Here is a 15,379-nt window from a genome sequence, read left to right on the forward strand (position 1 = left end):
AATAGTGGAAAGGATATTAAATGATTAATTAGTATTTGGAAAATGAAATGCATTAACTCTTGACTGTGTGATTAAATTTCATGATTATTTCGATGTTAATTATCTACAAAAAGAAAAAAAAAAAATCTGAAAACTTGTCTTTTTGTAAAGTGTCACTGGAGGTGTGCCCCCACTTCTTACCTGCATAAAGAGAAGTTTAGTTGAACCGTATGGTAAAACCGTTTCCCCCCCAGTCAACAGTAATTAAATTTTGAGCAGTTATTTCTGCTTTCCATGTTTGAAGGGTTAAATGCATGCTCCACACACATGCAAATATGTATACATAGAAATAATAGATTTTATGATTTTGCTTAGGCATCGGTGTATAGAATAAAGCCTTAAGTGAGTACAGAGCATATTATAATTAATGAATGACAAAAGAACAGGAGCTATGTAATCAGCCTCACTAATTTACAGCCGTTTCTCTAAGTAGCGGTGCACTCAGAGCTAAGTGCTTCTGCAACATCTGATAGCTTCTTCAGAGCCATAGATATTGTAGTATAGAAGGCAAAAATTGATAAGCATTAATCAATTTTTGCCTCCTATACTACAATATCTATGGCTCTGAAGAAACGCTTAGCTCTGAGTGCACTGCTACTTAGAGAAACGGCTGTAAATTAGTGAAACAAAATCTGAGTATTTAATTTTCCAATACCACCAAATACCTCTTAAACTGCCGCCTGTATGTAGCTCTCAAAATTTTAAGTTTTGAGATATTCAACATTGTGTTATAAATATTACAGAATTGTCATAGGTGATCGTAAATGCTACTGGTCTGATGGTACTTAAAAGAAATGTTTTTTTTTTTCTTTTCTCTAAATATACAGCAATATTCATTAAATACTTTATACCTGGACAATGTCAATAAGTTCTGAAAAGATAAACAGGACAAACCACTCAAAAATACATTGGATTAAAAAAAAGAAAATTTATTGTCAAAAAGCAGAGAAGCAATTAAGTTCTATTAACGAATGATTTTTTAAAATTATAATTCTTTCTCCCCACCCCTACTCTTTCAGGACATTGAGTTCCTCACTAATGATGATTGATATTGTTCCCTCTCTTGCACCAAATTCTTCAAGTCTTCATATAAAGGTTCATACCATTCCGAAGTGAAACAAGTGTGCTGGAAATAAAAATAGAAAAAACAAATGTATGGCTTTTGAGCTTTATTTGTTTAATTATTATTAGAAAAACAAACGAACAAAAGGTAAATAGATTGAAGTATTTGACAGATTTCTTATGGCCCTTAGCCCTTTATTGAAAGCTGGCTGAGATCGAACTTTACTTTTCGTCCCTTTGGGGCTTGATAAAATAAAGTACCAGTAATGAAGTCATCATCGTTTAACGTCCGCTTTCCATGCTAGCATGGGTTGGACGATTTTGACTGAGAGCTGGTGAACCAGATGGCTGCACTAGGCTCCAATCTGATCTGGCAGAGTTTCTACAGCTGGATGCCCTTCCTAATGCCAACCACTCCAAGAGTGTAGTGGGTGCTTTTTATGTGCCAGTCAGGAGGTACTGGTAACAACCTCGCTCGAATCCTTTTACACATGCCACCAGCATAGGTGCCAGTAAGGCAATGTTGGTAACGATCACGCTCAAATGGTGCCCTTTTACGTGCCACTGGCAGGGAAGCCAGTTGACTGCTCTGGCAACGATCATGCTTGGATGGTGCTCTTGGCACTCTACTAATTTCAACCAACTCCCCACCTTCTGATACATTGCTATCCCAGGTTTTAAAAAAAAATCCTGTTATAGTTTTATAATTAAATATTTAGGAATTGTATATATACATCTGTGGAGGTGCGTGGCTTAGTGGTTAGGGTGTCAGCATTGTGATCATAAGATTGTGGTTTCGATTCCTGGACCGGGTGACGCGTTGTGTTCTTGAGCAAAACACTTCATTTCACGTTGCTTCAGTCCACTCAGCTGGCAAAAATGAGTAACGCTGAGATGGACTGGTGTCCCATCCAGCTGGGGAACACATACGCCTTAGAAACTGGGCCCATGAGCCTGGCTAGGCTTTAAAAGGGCGCATTTATTAGATTTTATATATCATCATCGTTTAACGTCCGTTTTCCATGCTAGCATGGGTTGGACGGTTCGACCGGGGTCTGGGAAGCCGGGAGGCTGCATCAGGCTCCAGTCTGATCTGGCAGTGTTTCTACAGCTGGATGCCCTTCCTAATGCCAACCACTCCGTGAGTGCTTTTTACGTGCCAGGGGAGGCTGGCAACGGCCACGATCGGTTGGTGCTTTTTACATGCCACCGACACGGAAGCCAGTCAAGGCGGCACTGGCATCAGCCACGTTCGGATGGTGCTTTTTACGTGCCACCGGCATAGATATCACAATTACAATTTCCATTTGATCTTTTGATGTTGATGTACTTGACTCAATAGGTCTCCTCAAGCACAGCAGGTCACCTTACGATCCAAGGTAAGTACAGCAGGCCGTCCTGCGTTCCAAGGCACTTTGTAAGAGCTGGGGCTACAATGTGAAGCTGGTGCAGGAGACAGCCATGAACTCACATCATTTGTCGGGTCTTCGCCGTCACAGTGTATTTCCAGAGGTCTCGGTCTTCCGTCATTGCCTCTGTGAGACCCAACGTTCGAAGGTCGTGCTTTATATATATATATATATATATATAAAATATATATTTTGTGTATTGTAGAAGTATAACCATTTTATTGAAGATAAATTTTAGTAACAAAATCTCATCTGGATCCTGGTGGAGAACCACTGCTCGAAGTAGGATATGGTAATCAAGGGAGATAAATCTAATATCAGAGTTATTTCCCTTCCCAAAATGGACAAATAGCAAGAAACAGATTGCCAGTTATATCTGGTCAAAATAGTCTACTTCAACCAGATCAGGCCTCTCACACCTACCCTACAATCATCATCACCGTTTAATCTCTGCTTTCCATGCTGGCATGGTTTGACAGTAGCTGGTCAGTAGTTGACAGAATCTGCACCAGACTTGGGTGTTAGTTCTGGCATGGGTTTTACAACTGGATGCCCTTCCTAACACCAACCACACTGCAGAATCTTGAGGCTACAGGATGATGCCTGATTAATTAAAAATGATGTGAAGATAAAGAAGCATTATTTATAGGCGCAGGAGTGGCTGTGTGGTAAGTAGCTTGCTAACCAACCACATGGTTCCGGGTTCAGTCCCACTGCGTGACATCTTGGGCAAGTGTCTTCTGCTATAGCCCCGGGCTGACCAATGCCTTGTGAGTGGATTTGGTAGATGGAAACTGAAAGAAGCCCGTCGTATATATGTATATATATGTATGTGTTTGTGTGTCTGCGTTTGTCCCCCTAGCATTGCTTGACAACCGATGCTGGTGTGTGTACGTCCCCGTCACTTAGCAGTTCGGCAAAAGAGACCGATAGAATAAGTACTGGGCTTACAAAGAATAAGTCTCGGGGTCGATTTGCTCGACTAAAGGCGGTGCTTCAGCATGGCCGCAGTCAAATGACTGAAACAAGTAAAAGAGTAAGAGAATTACATCCGTGCCAGTGGCACGTAAAAAGCACCAACTGATCGTGGCCGATGCCAGCCTCCCCTGGCACATAAAAAGCACCCACTACTCTCATGGAGTGGTTGGCGTTAGGAAGGGCATCCAGATGTAGAAACACTGCCAGATCAGGCCGCAGCCTGGTGCAGCCTTCTGGCTTCCCAGATCCAGGTTAAACCATCCAACCCATGCTACCATGGAAAGCGGATGTTAAACGATGATGATGATGATGATGATTTGACAGAGTAATCTGAATGCTTAACGGTTAATAGAAGGTTACTTAGAGACGCAAAGAATCTCAAAATTCTTGGCAGAGTCTGTGAGTCTTTACTGCTGGTTCCAAGAACGCAAGTTGAATTGTAAGCTTAACTTGTAGACATAACCACAAATAACTAAGTCCCTGTTTCCTGGATGCGTACTTTGTACTTTATGACACGTGGGTAAAGATGCAAGAATGGCTGCGTGGAGAGGAACTTTGCTTCATAACCATGTAGAACTTTGGACAAGTGTCTTCCACCTTTATCTCTAAGTTCACCAATGTCTGGTGAGTGAATATGGTAGACGGAAACTATGAGGAAGCCTGGTGTGTGTGTGGATATCTTTGTGTTTGACAACCAGTACTGGTTTATTTACATCCCCATAATTTAGAGGTTTGGGAAATACAGATTGATAGAATAACAGCCATTAAAAAATAAAAAAAAAGTATTGAGGTGTGGCTGTGTGGTAAGAAGAAAGCTTCCCAACCACATCGTTCTGGGTTCAGTCCCACTGATATGATACCTTGGGCAAGCATCTTTTACTATAGCTTGAACTGACCAAAGCCTTGGTGGACCAAAGATTTGGTGGACAGAAACTGAAAAAAGCCTGTCGTGTGTGTATGTGTCTTTGCATCTGTTTATCCTACCCCACTTGACAACCGGTGTTGGTGTGTTTACATCCTTGTAACTTAGTGGTTCCACTGATAGTACTAGACTTAAATAAACACATAAGTACTGGGGTCAGTTTGTTTTGACTGAAAACGCTTCAAGGCGGTACCCCAGCATGGCCGCAGTCCAATGACTGAAGCAAGTTATAGGTTAAAGATAAAATTTGTTAGATTAAATCCTTTGAGGTAGTGCTCCAGCATGGCCACATTCCAATGACTGATACAAGTAAATATGTGAAAAAGAAAAAAAAATGAGAAATAAAATCAAGATGACATACCTTGCAGCTGCGATGACACCAGCTGGCATTATTTTCCTTGTCATCGCAAAACGGTACCCCATCAAAGCTGTCATGAAAGTGCTGACACCTGCAGAGAAGGTAAGATAAATAAATGTAGGCACAGGAGTGGCTGTGTGGTAAGTAGCTTGCTTACCAACCACCTGGTTCCGAGTTCAGTCCCACTGCTTGCCATCTTGGGCAAGTGTCTTCTATTATAGCCTCAGGCCGACCAAAGCCTTGTGAACTGTCCAACCCATGCCAGAACATAACGACAAATGAAATACCTATTTCTTTACTACCCACAAGGGGCTACACACAGAGGGGACAAACAAGGATAGACAAACGGATTAAGTCGATTATATCGACCCCAGTGCGTAACTGGTACTTATTTAATCGACCTCGAAAGGATGAAAGGCAAAGTCGACCTCGGCGGAATTTGAACACAGAATGTAGCAACAGATAAAATACCTATTTCTTTACTTCCTACAAGGGGCTAAACACAGAGAGGACAAACAAACAAACGGATTAAGTCGATTACATGAACCCCAGTGCGTAACTGGTACATATTTAATCGACCACGAAAGGATGAAAGGCAAAGTCGACCTTGGCCGAATTTGAACTCAGAACGTAACGGCAGACGAAATATGGCTACGCATTTTGCCCTGCGTACTAACAATTCTGCCAGCTTGTCACCTTAATTTTACAACATTTCTATTTCTTTATTGCCCACAGGGGGCTAAACATAGAGGGGACAAACAAGAACAGACAAAGGGATTAAGTTGATTAGATCGACTCCAGTGCGTAACTGGTACTTATTTGACCCCTGCTAAGTTACAGGGATGTAAACACACCAACATCAGTTGTCAAACAATTATGGGAGGACAAACACAGACACACAAACATATATATATATATATATATAATACACATAAACATATATATATATATATACACATACACACAAACATATATACATATATATACACACAAACATATATATATATACACACACACAACATATATATATATATATATATATATATATAGTGGGGGCGGGTGCGCTGAAAGTGTAACTGCTAGAATAAGAATAGCCTGGGCAAAGTTTAGGGAGCTCTTACCTCTGCTGGTGACTAAAGGCCTCTCGCTCAGAGTAAAAGGCAGACTGTATGATGCATGTGTACGAACAGCTATGCTACATGGCAGTGAAACATGGGCCGTGACTGCTGAGGACATGCGTAAGCTTGTGAGGAACGAAGCCAGTATGCTCCGATGGATGTGTAATGTCAGTGTACTTACTCGACAGAGCGTTAGTACCTTGAGAGAAATGTTGTACCTAAGAAGCATCAGTTGTTGTGTGCAAGAGAGACGATTGCGCTGGTATGGTCATGTGGCGAGAATGGATGAAGATAGGTGTGTGAGAAAGTGCCAATCCCTAGCAGTTGAGGGAACCCGTGGAAGAGGTAGACCCAGGAAAACCTGGGACGAAGTGGTGAAGCACGACCTTCGGACGTTAGGTCTCACCATGGAAATGACTAGAGACCGAGACCTATGGAAGTATGCTGTGCGTGAGAAGACCCGGCAAGACTAGTGAAGCCATAATCCGTGGCCCCTACCTGGGACGTAGTCAGTCCACCTGTGCATACCTTCCTTCTTGTGACACTTGTGAAGACCTATTGAGGCATGTGAGAATCGAATCGAATCAAATCAAATCAAATCGAACCAAATCAAAATAGATGAACATCAATGGAATTTGTATCCTTGTGGTACCAGTGCCGGTGGCACATAAGAAAACCATCCGAACGTGATCGTAGCCAGTACCGCAACGACTGGCCTCCGTGCTGAGGGCACGTAACAAACACCATCCGAGCGTGGCCGTCCGCCAGCCCCGTCTGGCACCTGTGTCGGTGACACATAAGAAAACACCATCCGAGCGTGGCCGTCAGCCAGCCTCGTCTGGCACCTGTGTCGGTGGCACATAAAAAACACCATCCAAGCGTGGCCGTCTGCCAGCCTCGTCTGGCACCTGTGTCGGTGGCACATAAAATCACCCACTACACTCTCGGAGTGGTTGGCGTTAGGAAGGGCATCCAGCTGTAGAAACACTGCCAGATCTGACTGGCCTGGTGCAGCCTTCGGGCTTGCCAGACCCCAGTTGAACCGTCCAACCCATGCTAGCATGGAAAGCGGACGTTAAACGATGATGATGATGATGATATATATACACACACACACATACCACATTGGTTGGCTTGAAGCAATAGTAGAAAATACTTGCTGAAGGTGCCATGCAATGGGACTGAACCCAGAGCCATGTGGTTGGGAAGCAAACTTCTGATTACACAGCCATGCTCGTGCCCACCCAGAAGGTGAGTAGCAATATGTTATCACTCATGTATCGTAATAATACAAGAATGTTGAACCAACCATTATGCAAGGACACAAGATCAAAACAATTAGAGAGCTATATATATATATATTAGAGGGTTTGGAGATGATGTACAGGTATTTTATATTAGAAGAAATGAGGTACTCAGAAATCCTGGTTTTATATTTACAGATATTTATTTGTATATTATCATATATCATATATTAGCGTTTTCGTCCATTCTAGTGGAGTTGTTAAATTGAACTGTTCAATTTGAAAACTCTACTAGAATGGACGAAAACGCTAATATATGATACATGATATATGATGTATAAAAACATTGTAATATACAAATATTCTTGCTATTCCACCTTCCTTCCCTCTGAATCAATCTGGTAGTTTCTTGCACACAGTCCGCTAGGTCTAGTCTTCACATGCATAGGTAGACAAACTCTATTCACTGAAGGTTTGAGGCGCTATAGCTAACCTCACCATGGTTTAGCCGGAGTGTGGCCACTGTTGCATGCTAACAGCTTCAAGGAGCCACAAGTGAGAGCTGAGTGTCAGGTGAGGACCAAAGTAGACAAACTACTCCTAAGAGCACTACATGGCACCTGTGTGGGTGGCACGTAAAAAGCACCCACTACACTCACGGAGTGGTTGGCGATAGGAAGGGCATCCAACCGTAGAAACATTGCCAGATCAGACTGGAGCCTGGTGCAGCCTTCTGGCTTCTCAGATCCCCGGTCGAACCGTCCAACCCATGCTAGCATGGAGAACGGACGTTAAACGATGATGATGATGATAAAACCATCAGGATTTCTGAGTACCTCATTTCTTCTAATAGCACAATCATTAAACCTATGTCAGTACAGAAAACAAACGAATCCTTAGAAGATGACTGTGGTGATGGTGATGATGATGGTAGTTGTGATGATAATGGTGATAAGAAAGACAAAAAAATTTTGGTCTGTTTACATAAGCTAAGTCCAGCATTTTTATGGTCCATAGACATCTGGTATGCACCAACTCCAGCCAGGGTACCTGTGCTAATTCCAGCAGCCATTGATATTGCGCTTCCTGCAAAACCAAACAAAAAATGCAAACATGGAGAATGGATTAAAATAATGGATTAAAATAATGGATTAAAATAATGGATTAAAATAATGGATTAAAATAAGGATGATTCAGTTAAAACAAACACAAAAAGAAAAAATCCAAATGGAATTCAAAGAATCTACTAATGTAATTGTGGAGGCACATGGCCTAGTGGTTATAGCAGCGGACTCGTGGCCGAGGGATTACAGGTTCGAATCTCAGACCGGGCGATGTGTGTGTTTATGAACGAAACACCTAAGCTCCACATGGCTCCGGTAGAAGGTAATGGCAAACTTCTGCTGACTCTTTCACCACAACTTTCTCTCACTCTTTCCTCCTGCATCTTGCAGCTCACCTGCAATGGACTGGCGTCCTGTCCAGGTGGGGAACCTAAACGCCAAGAAAACTGGGAAACTGGCTCTTATGAGCCAGGCATGGCTCGAGAAGGAACAAGCAACAAACTAATGTAATTGGCTGTGCATCTCTACTCTATGTCCATCCTCCAGACATGCACCTCTAAGGAATTTAACTGCCACCAGATTTTCTAAAGAAATTAAAACCAGAACTGAGTTTGTTATGACATTTTATATCCAAGGCACCACCTGTAAACAGCAATGAGATCATCATCATCATCATCATTATCGTTTAATGTCTGCTTTCCATGCTAGCATGGGTTGGACGATTTGACTGAGGGCTGGCGAACCAGATGGCTGCACCAGGCTCCAATCTTGATCTGGCAGAGTTTCTACAGCTGGATGCCCTTCCTAACGCCAACCACTCCAAGAGTGTAGTGGGTGCTTTTTTACATGCCACCGGCATGGGGGCCAGTCAAGGCGGCACTGGCAATGACCTTGCTCGAATCTTTTTACAGGTGCCAGTAAGGCGACGTTGGTAACGATCACGCTCGAATGGTGCACTTTTACGTGCCACTGGCACGGAAGCCAGTTGGCTGCTCTGGCAACAATCACGCTCAGATGGTGCTCTAATAACGAGTAAAGAATTCTTTTAGTGAGGACCTGAACTTGTTCAATGGACAGATGACCACCATGGAAATGTTAACTTGTGATTTAGAAGTTATTCACTTCACAACAAATGTGATGTGAACCGGGGTAAATACAACACTCCTCTTGCGCATGACTGGGGTTCCTTTGATTAGATCAAAGATGGAAAATGGATAATGGCCGTATATGCCACATTTCAGGAGATTTTGCCCCTTTATCACCACCAATCTAACCCCTTAATTATCCATGAACACATTGCTTAAATAGCCACTATATACAGCAGTGTAATATTATTTGATATACAACAATCCTTCAAATGTCATGGGTGTTATGGTCCAAAGCCCCGCCCCTTGCAATCGGTGAAAATCCACGAAGTACAAACAGTACTCTTTCTCTTTACTCTTTTACTTGTTTCAGTCATGTGACTGTGGCCATGCTGGAGCACCGCCTTTAGTCGAGCAAATCGACCCCAGGACTTATTCTATCGGTCTCTTTTGCTGAACTGCTAAGTTACGGGGGATGTAAACACACTAGCATCGGTTATGAAGCGATGTTGGGGGGACAAACACAGACATATATATATATATACATAGACATATTTACGATGGGCTTCTTTCAGTTTCTGTCGGCCTGAGGCTATAGTAGAACACACTTTCCCAAGATGCCACGCAGTAGGACTGCGGTCGGAGGATCGCGGTTTCGATTCCCAGACCGGGCTTTGTGTGTTTATTGAGCGAAAACACCTAAAGCTCCATGAGGCTCTGGTGGGGGATGGTGGCGACCCCTGTTGTACTCCTTCACCCCAACTTTCTCTCACTCTTTCTTCCTGTTTCTTGAGTAACGCTATGGACTAGCATCCTGTACAGCTAGGAGGAACACATATGCCATAGAAACCAGGAAACTGGGCCCATGTGCCTGGCTAGGCTTGGAAAGGGCGCATAAATAAAATAAAAATTAAGAAGGGCATCCAGCCATAGAAACCATGCAACAACACACAATTGGAGTCTGAACAGCACCCTGCCGGATGGCCAGCTCCTATTAAACCGTCCAACCAATGCCAACGTGAAAAACAGACGTTAAACGATGATAATGATGAGAACTAGTCTACGTTATTGGAGGCAAATGATGTCGAAGCTATTGAGAGAGAGAAAGGTGTAATAATATTTATATATCTACAAGGTATTTTAACATCCATTGCACCAAGGAAATGAATGAATTATCTCCCTTAAACCACTTTACCTCAATTACACATACAGCACAGAACCACTAGCGTGTTAAAACACGTAACAATAGATTAGAACAATCTGGATGATATATCGTTAAGTTTTTCAGGTGGGCGTGCTTTTGACCTTGCACAGGGATCTGAAAACGAGACAGGAAGTTGAAAAATCAAGGCATATTTATTAAAAAACTTCATTACTGATAGCTCGGTATTAAGTAGGCCTTAGAAGAGAAGACAACACCGCAACTCATTAAAAAGGCATTATATATATATATATATATATATGGTACTACTTGAGAACAGTGGCCCCGGTGCGCGCACTCGCGGTAGCTAGTCGTGACTAGTCGATCCTTACTTTGTGTTTTTGTGTTATTTATTTTGTTTAAAAAATTATTTAATTTGTGTTTTTGTGTTTTATTTACTTTGTTTAACAAAAATTATTTATTTTGTGTTTTATTTACATTTGCTAGGTAGTGGTTGTAGGATCGACTAGTCACGACTAGTTAGCGCGGACTAGCTAGCTACGCGAGTGCGCACACCGGGACCACTGTTCTCAAATAGTACTTTATTACTATGTATATAGTAATAAAACATGATTAATAAACGAAACAGTTCACTCGAAACTCCGTTAGTGGAGTCAGAAGAGGAAGCCGGCAATATTGCCGTAGATAATAGAGCCAGAGATATTTTGTTTGGAACCATGTGCTTTCTCGCTATTCCTCGGCTTTCGTAATAAATTTGACTGAGAGTTGAGGAATATAATATAGAATGGTTTAGAAATATTCATTTGCTTTTGCCGATGAAGTGACGAGTAGTTTCTAGACCAGTACAATTTATGGATATGACTTGTAACAGGAAAAAATAAAAAAACAAGCACCACATCGGCATTCCAGAGAAAGGCAAAGTCCCCTTACACCAAGGACATAATGTCACACATACTATATGGCCTTTTGCAATTACGAGATAAATCTATTTTCATTCTACATACGGAAAAATCATTATAAACATAACTGATTTTGTTGCATTAGGAAAAAATGTATTTCCGATAATTTTTTGCCGCTAACAGGTACCTTGTCAGTATATTCGTTCTGTGACACACTTTTAATCTTGTACAATTATATATATAATTGCCTTTACAATTATACTTATTCTTCTAGACGAAACAGATACTTGTGTTTCTGTAAAGAATCAACATATATTTTTTTCCTAATTTCTAGCGATTCTAGTAGAATAAAGGAAAAATTCGTTAAAGCTGCTGCGTTGATTCTTAATTGTAAACATTTTAATTGCATTTTTAGGTCACTGATAAAGAACCTAATTAAAAACAAGAAAATCACGTGCATTAAATTAAATCTATATACAACAAGTGTCGGCTACACACGAGCCAAAATGTTCCTTTAACAACCTTAAAACATCTCAACAGATAAAAGGGGTTGAGATAAAACAAGGCATAATTATAATTTGATGTCAAGTTTTGGGGCACCTTGCCCCTTGAAGTGTTATTTTCTAAAAGCTGGGAAATTGGTGGAGAATAAGTAATATGTAAAGCCCCACAAAAACTTACCAGTCTTAACATAACCCATGATGCCCCCTAAAATCAAGGTGGCTGAATAAGCGGTTCCTATATAATCGATCGGCATTTTTCTATTATTGTGTTATATTTCTTCGAGGAAACAATGTAAATAAAAAGAAACGGATATACTTCAAGGGAGGTAACTCTCTAGTCTTGCTTCTTTTTCTCTTTATTTCTAAAGAACGATGTGTGTGTGTGTGTGTGTGTGTATGTATGTATGTATGTATGTATAGGCGCAGGAGTGGCTGTGTGGTAAGTAGCTTGCTTACCAACCACATGGTTCCGGGTTCAGTCCCACTGCGTGGCATCTTGGGCAAGTGTCTTCTACTATAGCCCCGGGCCAACCAAGGCCTTGTGAGAGGATTTGGTAGACGGAAACTGAAAGAAGCCTGTCGTATATATGTATATATATATATGTATGTGTGTGTCTGTGTTTGTCCCCCTAGCATTGCTTGACAACCGATGCTGGTGTGTTTACGTCCCCGTCACTTAGCGGTTCGGCAAAAGAGACCGATAGAATAAGTACTGGGCTTACAAAGAATAAGTCCTGGGGTCGATTTGCTCGACTAAAGGCGGTGCTCCAGCATGGCCGCAGTCAAATGACTGAAACATGTAAAAGAAAAGAAAGAATATATATATATATATATATATATATATATAAAGGGGTTTGTATGATTGTGTATAGAGGGATATATATTATTCAAAGGAATTCCAACTCTGTCAGTTTTTTATGTTTTATTTATATTCTTTATAATATTAATGTTGAATATAGAATATATAGTATAAATAATATATATATATAGTAAAATGAAATGAGGTATTGATTGTCTTATTGAATACCTGAAATGTTGAATATAAAATATTAGGGGAATCGAATGCCCGGTCTTTACGACCGCGAGTCCGCTGCCCTAACCACTGGGCCAAATCGCCCCCACCGTTGCTGCTGTTGTGTACACAGACATCTTGGAGAGCATTCAGAGATAACCTCCAATATCTAGCGAAGAGGGGTGCTGTTTCCTATCTCTGCCTTTCCTCCTCGTTACTACAAAGGCCTCTGTTTCTCGGAGCTGCTAATCTTGTGCTTCCTCCATTCAAGCACAGTCATTATTATGAATTCAACTTTCTCTAAAATAGTTATTAATAATGGTTACAAATTTTGGCACAAAACCAGAAAATTTGGCGGGAAGGGCGCCAGTCGATTACATCGATGCCAGCGTTCAACTGATACTTATTTTATCGACCCAATAAGGTAAAGTCGACCTTGGTGGAATTGAAACTCAGAATGTAAAGACGGACGAAATGCTGCTAATATTTTGTCCGGTGTGCTAAAGATTCTGCCAGCTTGCCGCCTTAAAATTTTTGCTAATAATCCTTTCTACAGGAAGCACAAAGCCTAAAATTTTTTGGGGAGGGGATAATTTGATTACATCGACCCCAGTACGTAACTGGTACTTATTTAATCGACCCCGAAAGGATGAAAGGCAAAGTCGACCTCGGCGGAATTTGAACCCAGAACGTAACGGCAGACGAAATACCTATTTCTTTACTACTAGATAATAATGATTATTATCTATTTCTTTATTGCCCACAAGGGGCTAAACACATAGGGGACTAACAAGGACAGACATAGGTATTAAGTCGATTACATCGATCCCAGTGCGTAACTGGTACTTATTTAATCGACCCCGAAAGGATGAAAGGCAAAGTCGACCTCGGCGGAATTTGAACTCAGAACGTAACGGCAGAGGAAATACCTATTTCTTTATTACCCACAAGGGGCTAAACATAGAGGGGACAAACAAGGACAGACAAACGGACTAAGTCGATTAGATCGACCCCAGTGTGTAACTGATACTTATTTAATCGACCCCGAAAGAATGAAAGGCAAAGTCGACCTAGGCGGAATTTGAACTTAGAACGTAACGGCATACGAAACACGGCTACGCATTTCGCCCGGTATGCTAACGATTCTGCCAGCTCGCCTCCATTCCGGCGATTACTACCGCCAAGGAAAACCTTGCTCGTGTTCACTACATGATGATAGATGACAGACGATTGACCATAAATCAAATAACCAATGATATTAGCATATCCTGAGAGAGTTGAGAATATTCTGCACAATGAGCTTGGTATAACGAAGGTTTCTGTTCGTTCAGGAAAACTGACGGAAGGGGTCTTGACTATGGCTTTGAATTAGTTGATTAGCATCCCTATTCTCCTGAATTGGCCCCTTTCTGACTATCATCTGTTCCCCAGCATGAAAAAAAATTAACACACTTGACTGGGAACCAGTAAAGCAATGATGATGATGTCATATTTTGCTAGAGATGACTTTTTTGAGCAACAGAGTGAAAGATTCTTTCACTAATGGAATCGAACACAACGCATCGCTTCGTCCAGGAATTGAACTTACGACCTTGCGATCGTGAGTGCAACACCCTAATCACTTGTTCACGTGCCCTTACTTTTCATGCCCCCCCCCCAGGTTCGATAAAATAAAGTACCTGCCAGGTACTCGATTCATCTCCCATCGAAGCTGCAGAAAATCAGCAGCTTTTGTTATTTTCCAGAGAAGGGCAACGAAATGGCAGAAAAGTTGGGTGAAATGTGTAGCACTGCTTCCTTTAAGTCTTAATGTTCCGAGTTCAAATTCCTCTGAGATCGATTCGGTCTTTCATTTCCCGGGGTCTTTAACCCTTTAGTGTTCAGATTATTCTGTCAAATGTGATGTTTGTTTATTTAAAATGGTTTGAATTAATCATGCATTACCTTGTAGTTTAGAGATTCCAGTGATGTGATTTTTTAGTTTTAGAATGACATGGTAGGGCTGAGGTGAGAGGCGAGATCTGGTCAGTTTCAATATAAAACAGGTTAAATATTTTGGCCAGATATGGCCGGTTTGAATGCTAAAGGGTTAAAATAAAGTACGCATGCAAGGAATAATTACTGTCCTCCAGCGAAAGAGATTGAAAAAGAAAAAGCAATTTCTTTCTTCTATTAATTTTTGTTTGACTGGTGTTAGTCATTGACTGGCGGCCATACTGGAGCAAAGCCTTCAATGGCTTCAGGCGATTGAGAAGACGGTTATATCGACTTCAGCATTTGTCTGGTACATATTTCGATATTCTGTAAAGAATTGCCAAAAGGCAAAATGAATATTGGCCTGAGAGGAGACAACTGAACACCACAGGATATTTCTGCTCAAATGCACCGGTTATCACATCAAGTTATTATAAGTCTGCACACACACAACACACACACACACACACACACACACACACACACAGACACACACACAGACACACACACACACACACACACACACGTGTATGTGTGTAAATATATGTAC

General features: G+C 41.4%; 1 protein-coding gene across 1 annotated transcript; it reads right to left on the bottom strand.

Moving 5' to 3' along the window:
- Positions 1-943: 943 nt before the first annotated feature.
- Positions 944-12,181, bottom strand: LOC115222301 (transmembrane protein 14C). Its single transcript, XM_029792477.2, has 4 exons — positions 12,022-12,181; positions 8,115-8,216; positions 4,772-4,859; positions 944-1,165 (listed from the first exon to the last, which is right to left on the bottom strand). The coding sequence occupies exons 1-4, from the start codon at positions 12,095-12,097 to the stop codon at positions 1,117-1,119; spliced, it is 315 nt and encodes a 104-aa protein (XP_029648337.1). The 5' UTR covers positions 12,098-12,181; the 3' UTR covers positions 944-1,116.
- Between the last annotated feature and the right edge of the window lie 3,198 nt (positions 12,182-15,379).

This window comes from Octopus sinensis, linkage group LG19 (genome assembly GCF_006345805.1).
Source record: "Octopus sinensis linkage group LG19, ASM634580v1, whole genome shotgun sequence".
Classification (NCBI taxonomy): Eukaryota; Metazoa; Mollusca; class Cephalopoda; order Octopoda; family Octopodidae; genus Octopus; species Octopus sinensis.

Excerpts from the sequence above, each read along its gene's own strand:
- LOC115222301 (XM_029792477.2), bottom strand. The coding sequence starts at position 12,097 with ATGCCGATCGATTATATAGGAACCGCTTATTCAGCCACCTTGATTTTA. Across the intron at positions 4,860-8,114 it reads AAATGCTGGACTTAGCTTAT|GTGTCAGCACTTTCATGACA; the intron begins GTAAACAGACCA and ends CCTTCTCTGCAG. Across the intron at positions 1,166-4,771 it reads GGTGTCATCGCAGCTGCAAG|CACACTTGTTTCACTTCGGA; the intron begins GTATGTCATCTT and ends TTTTATTTCCAG.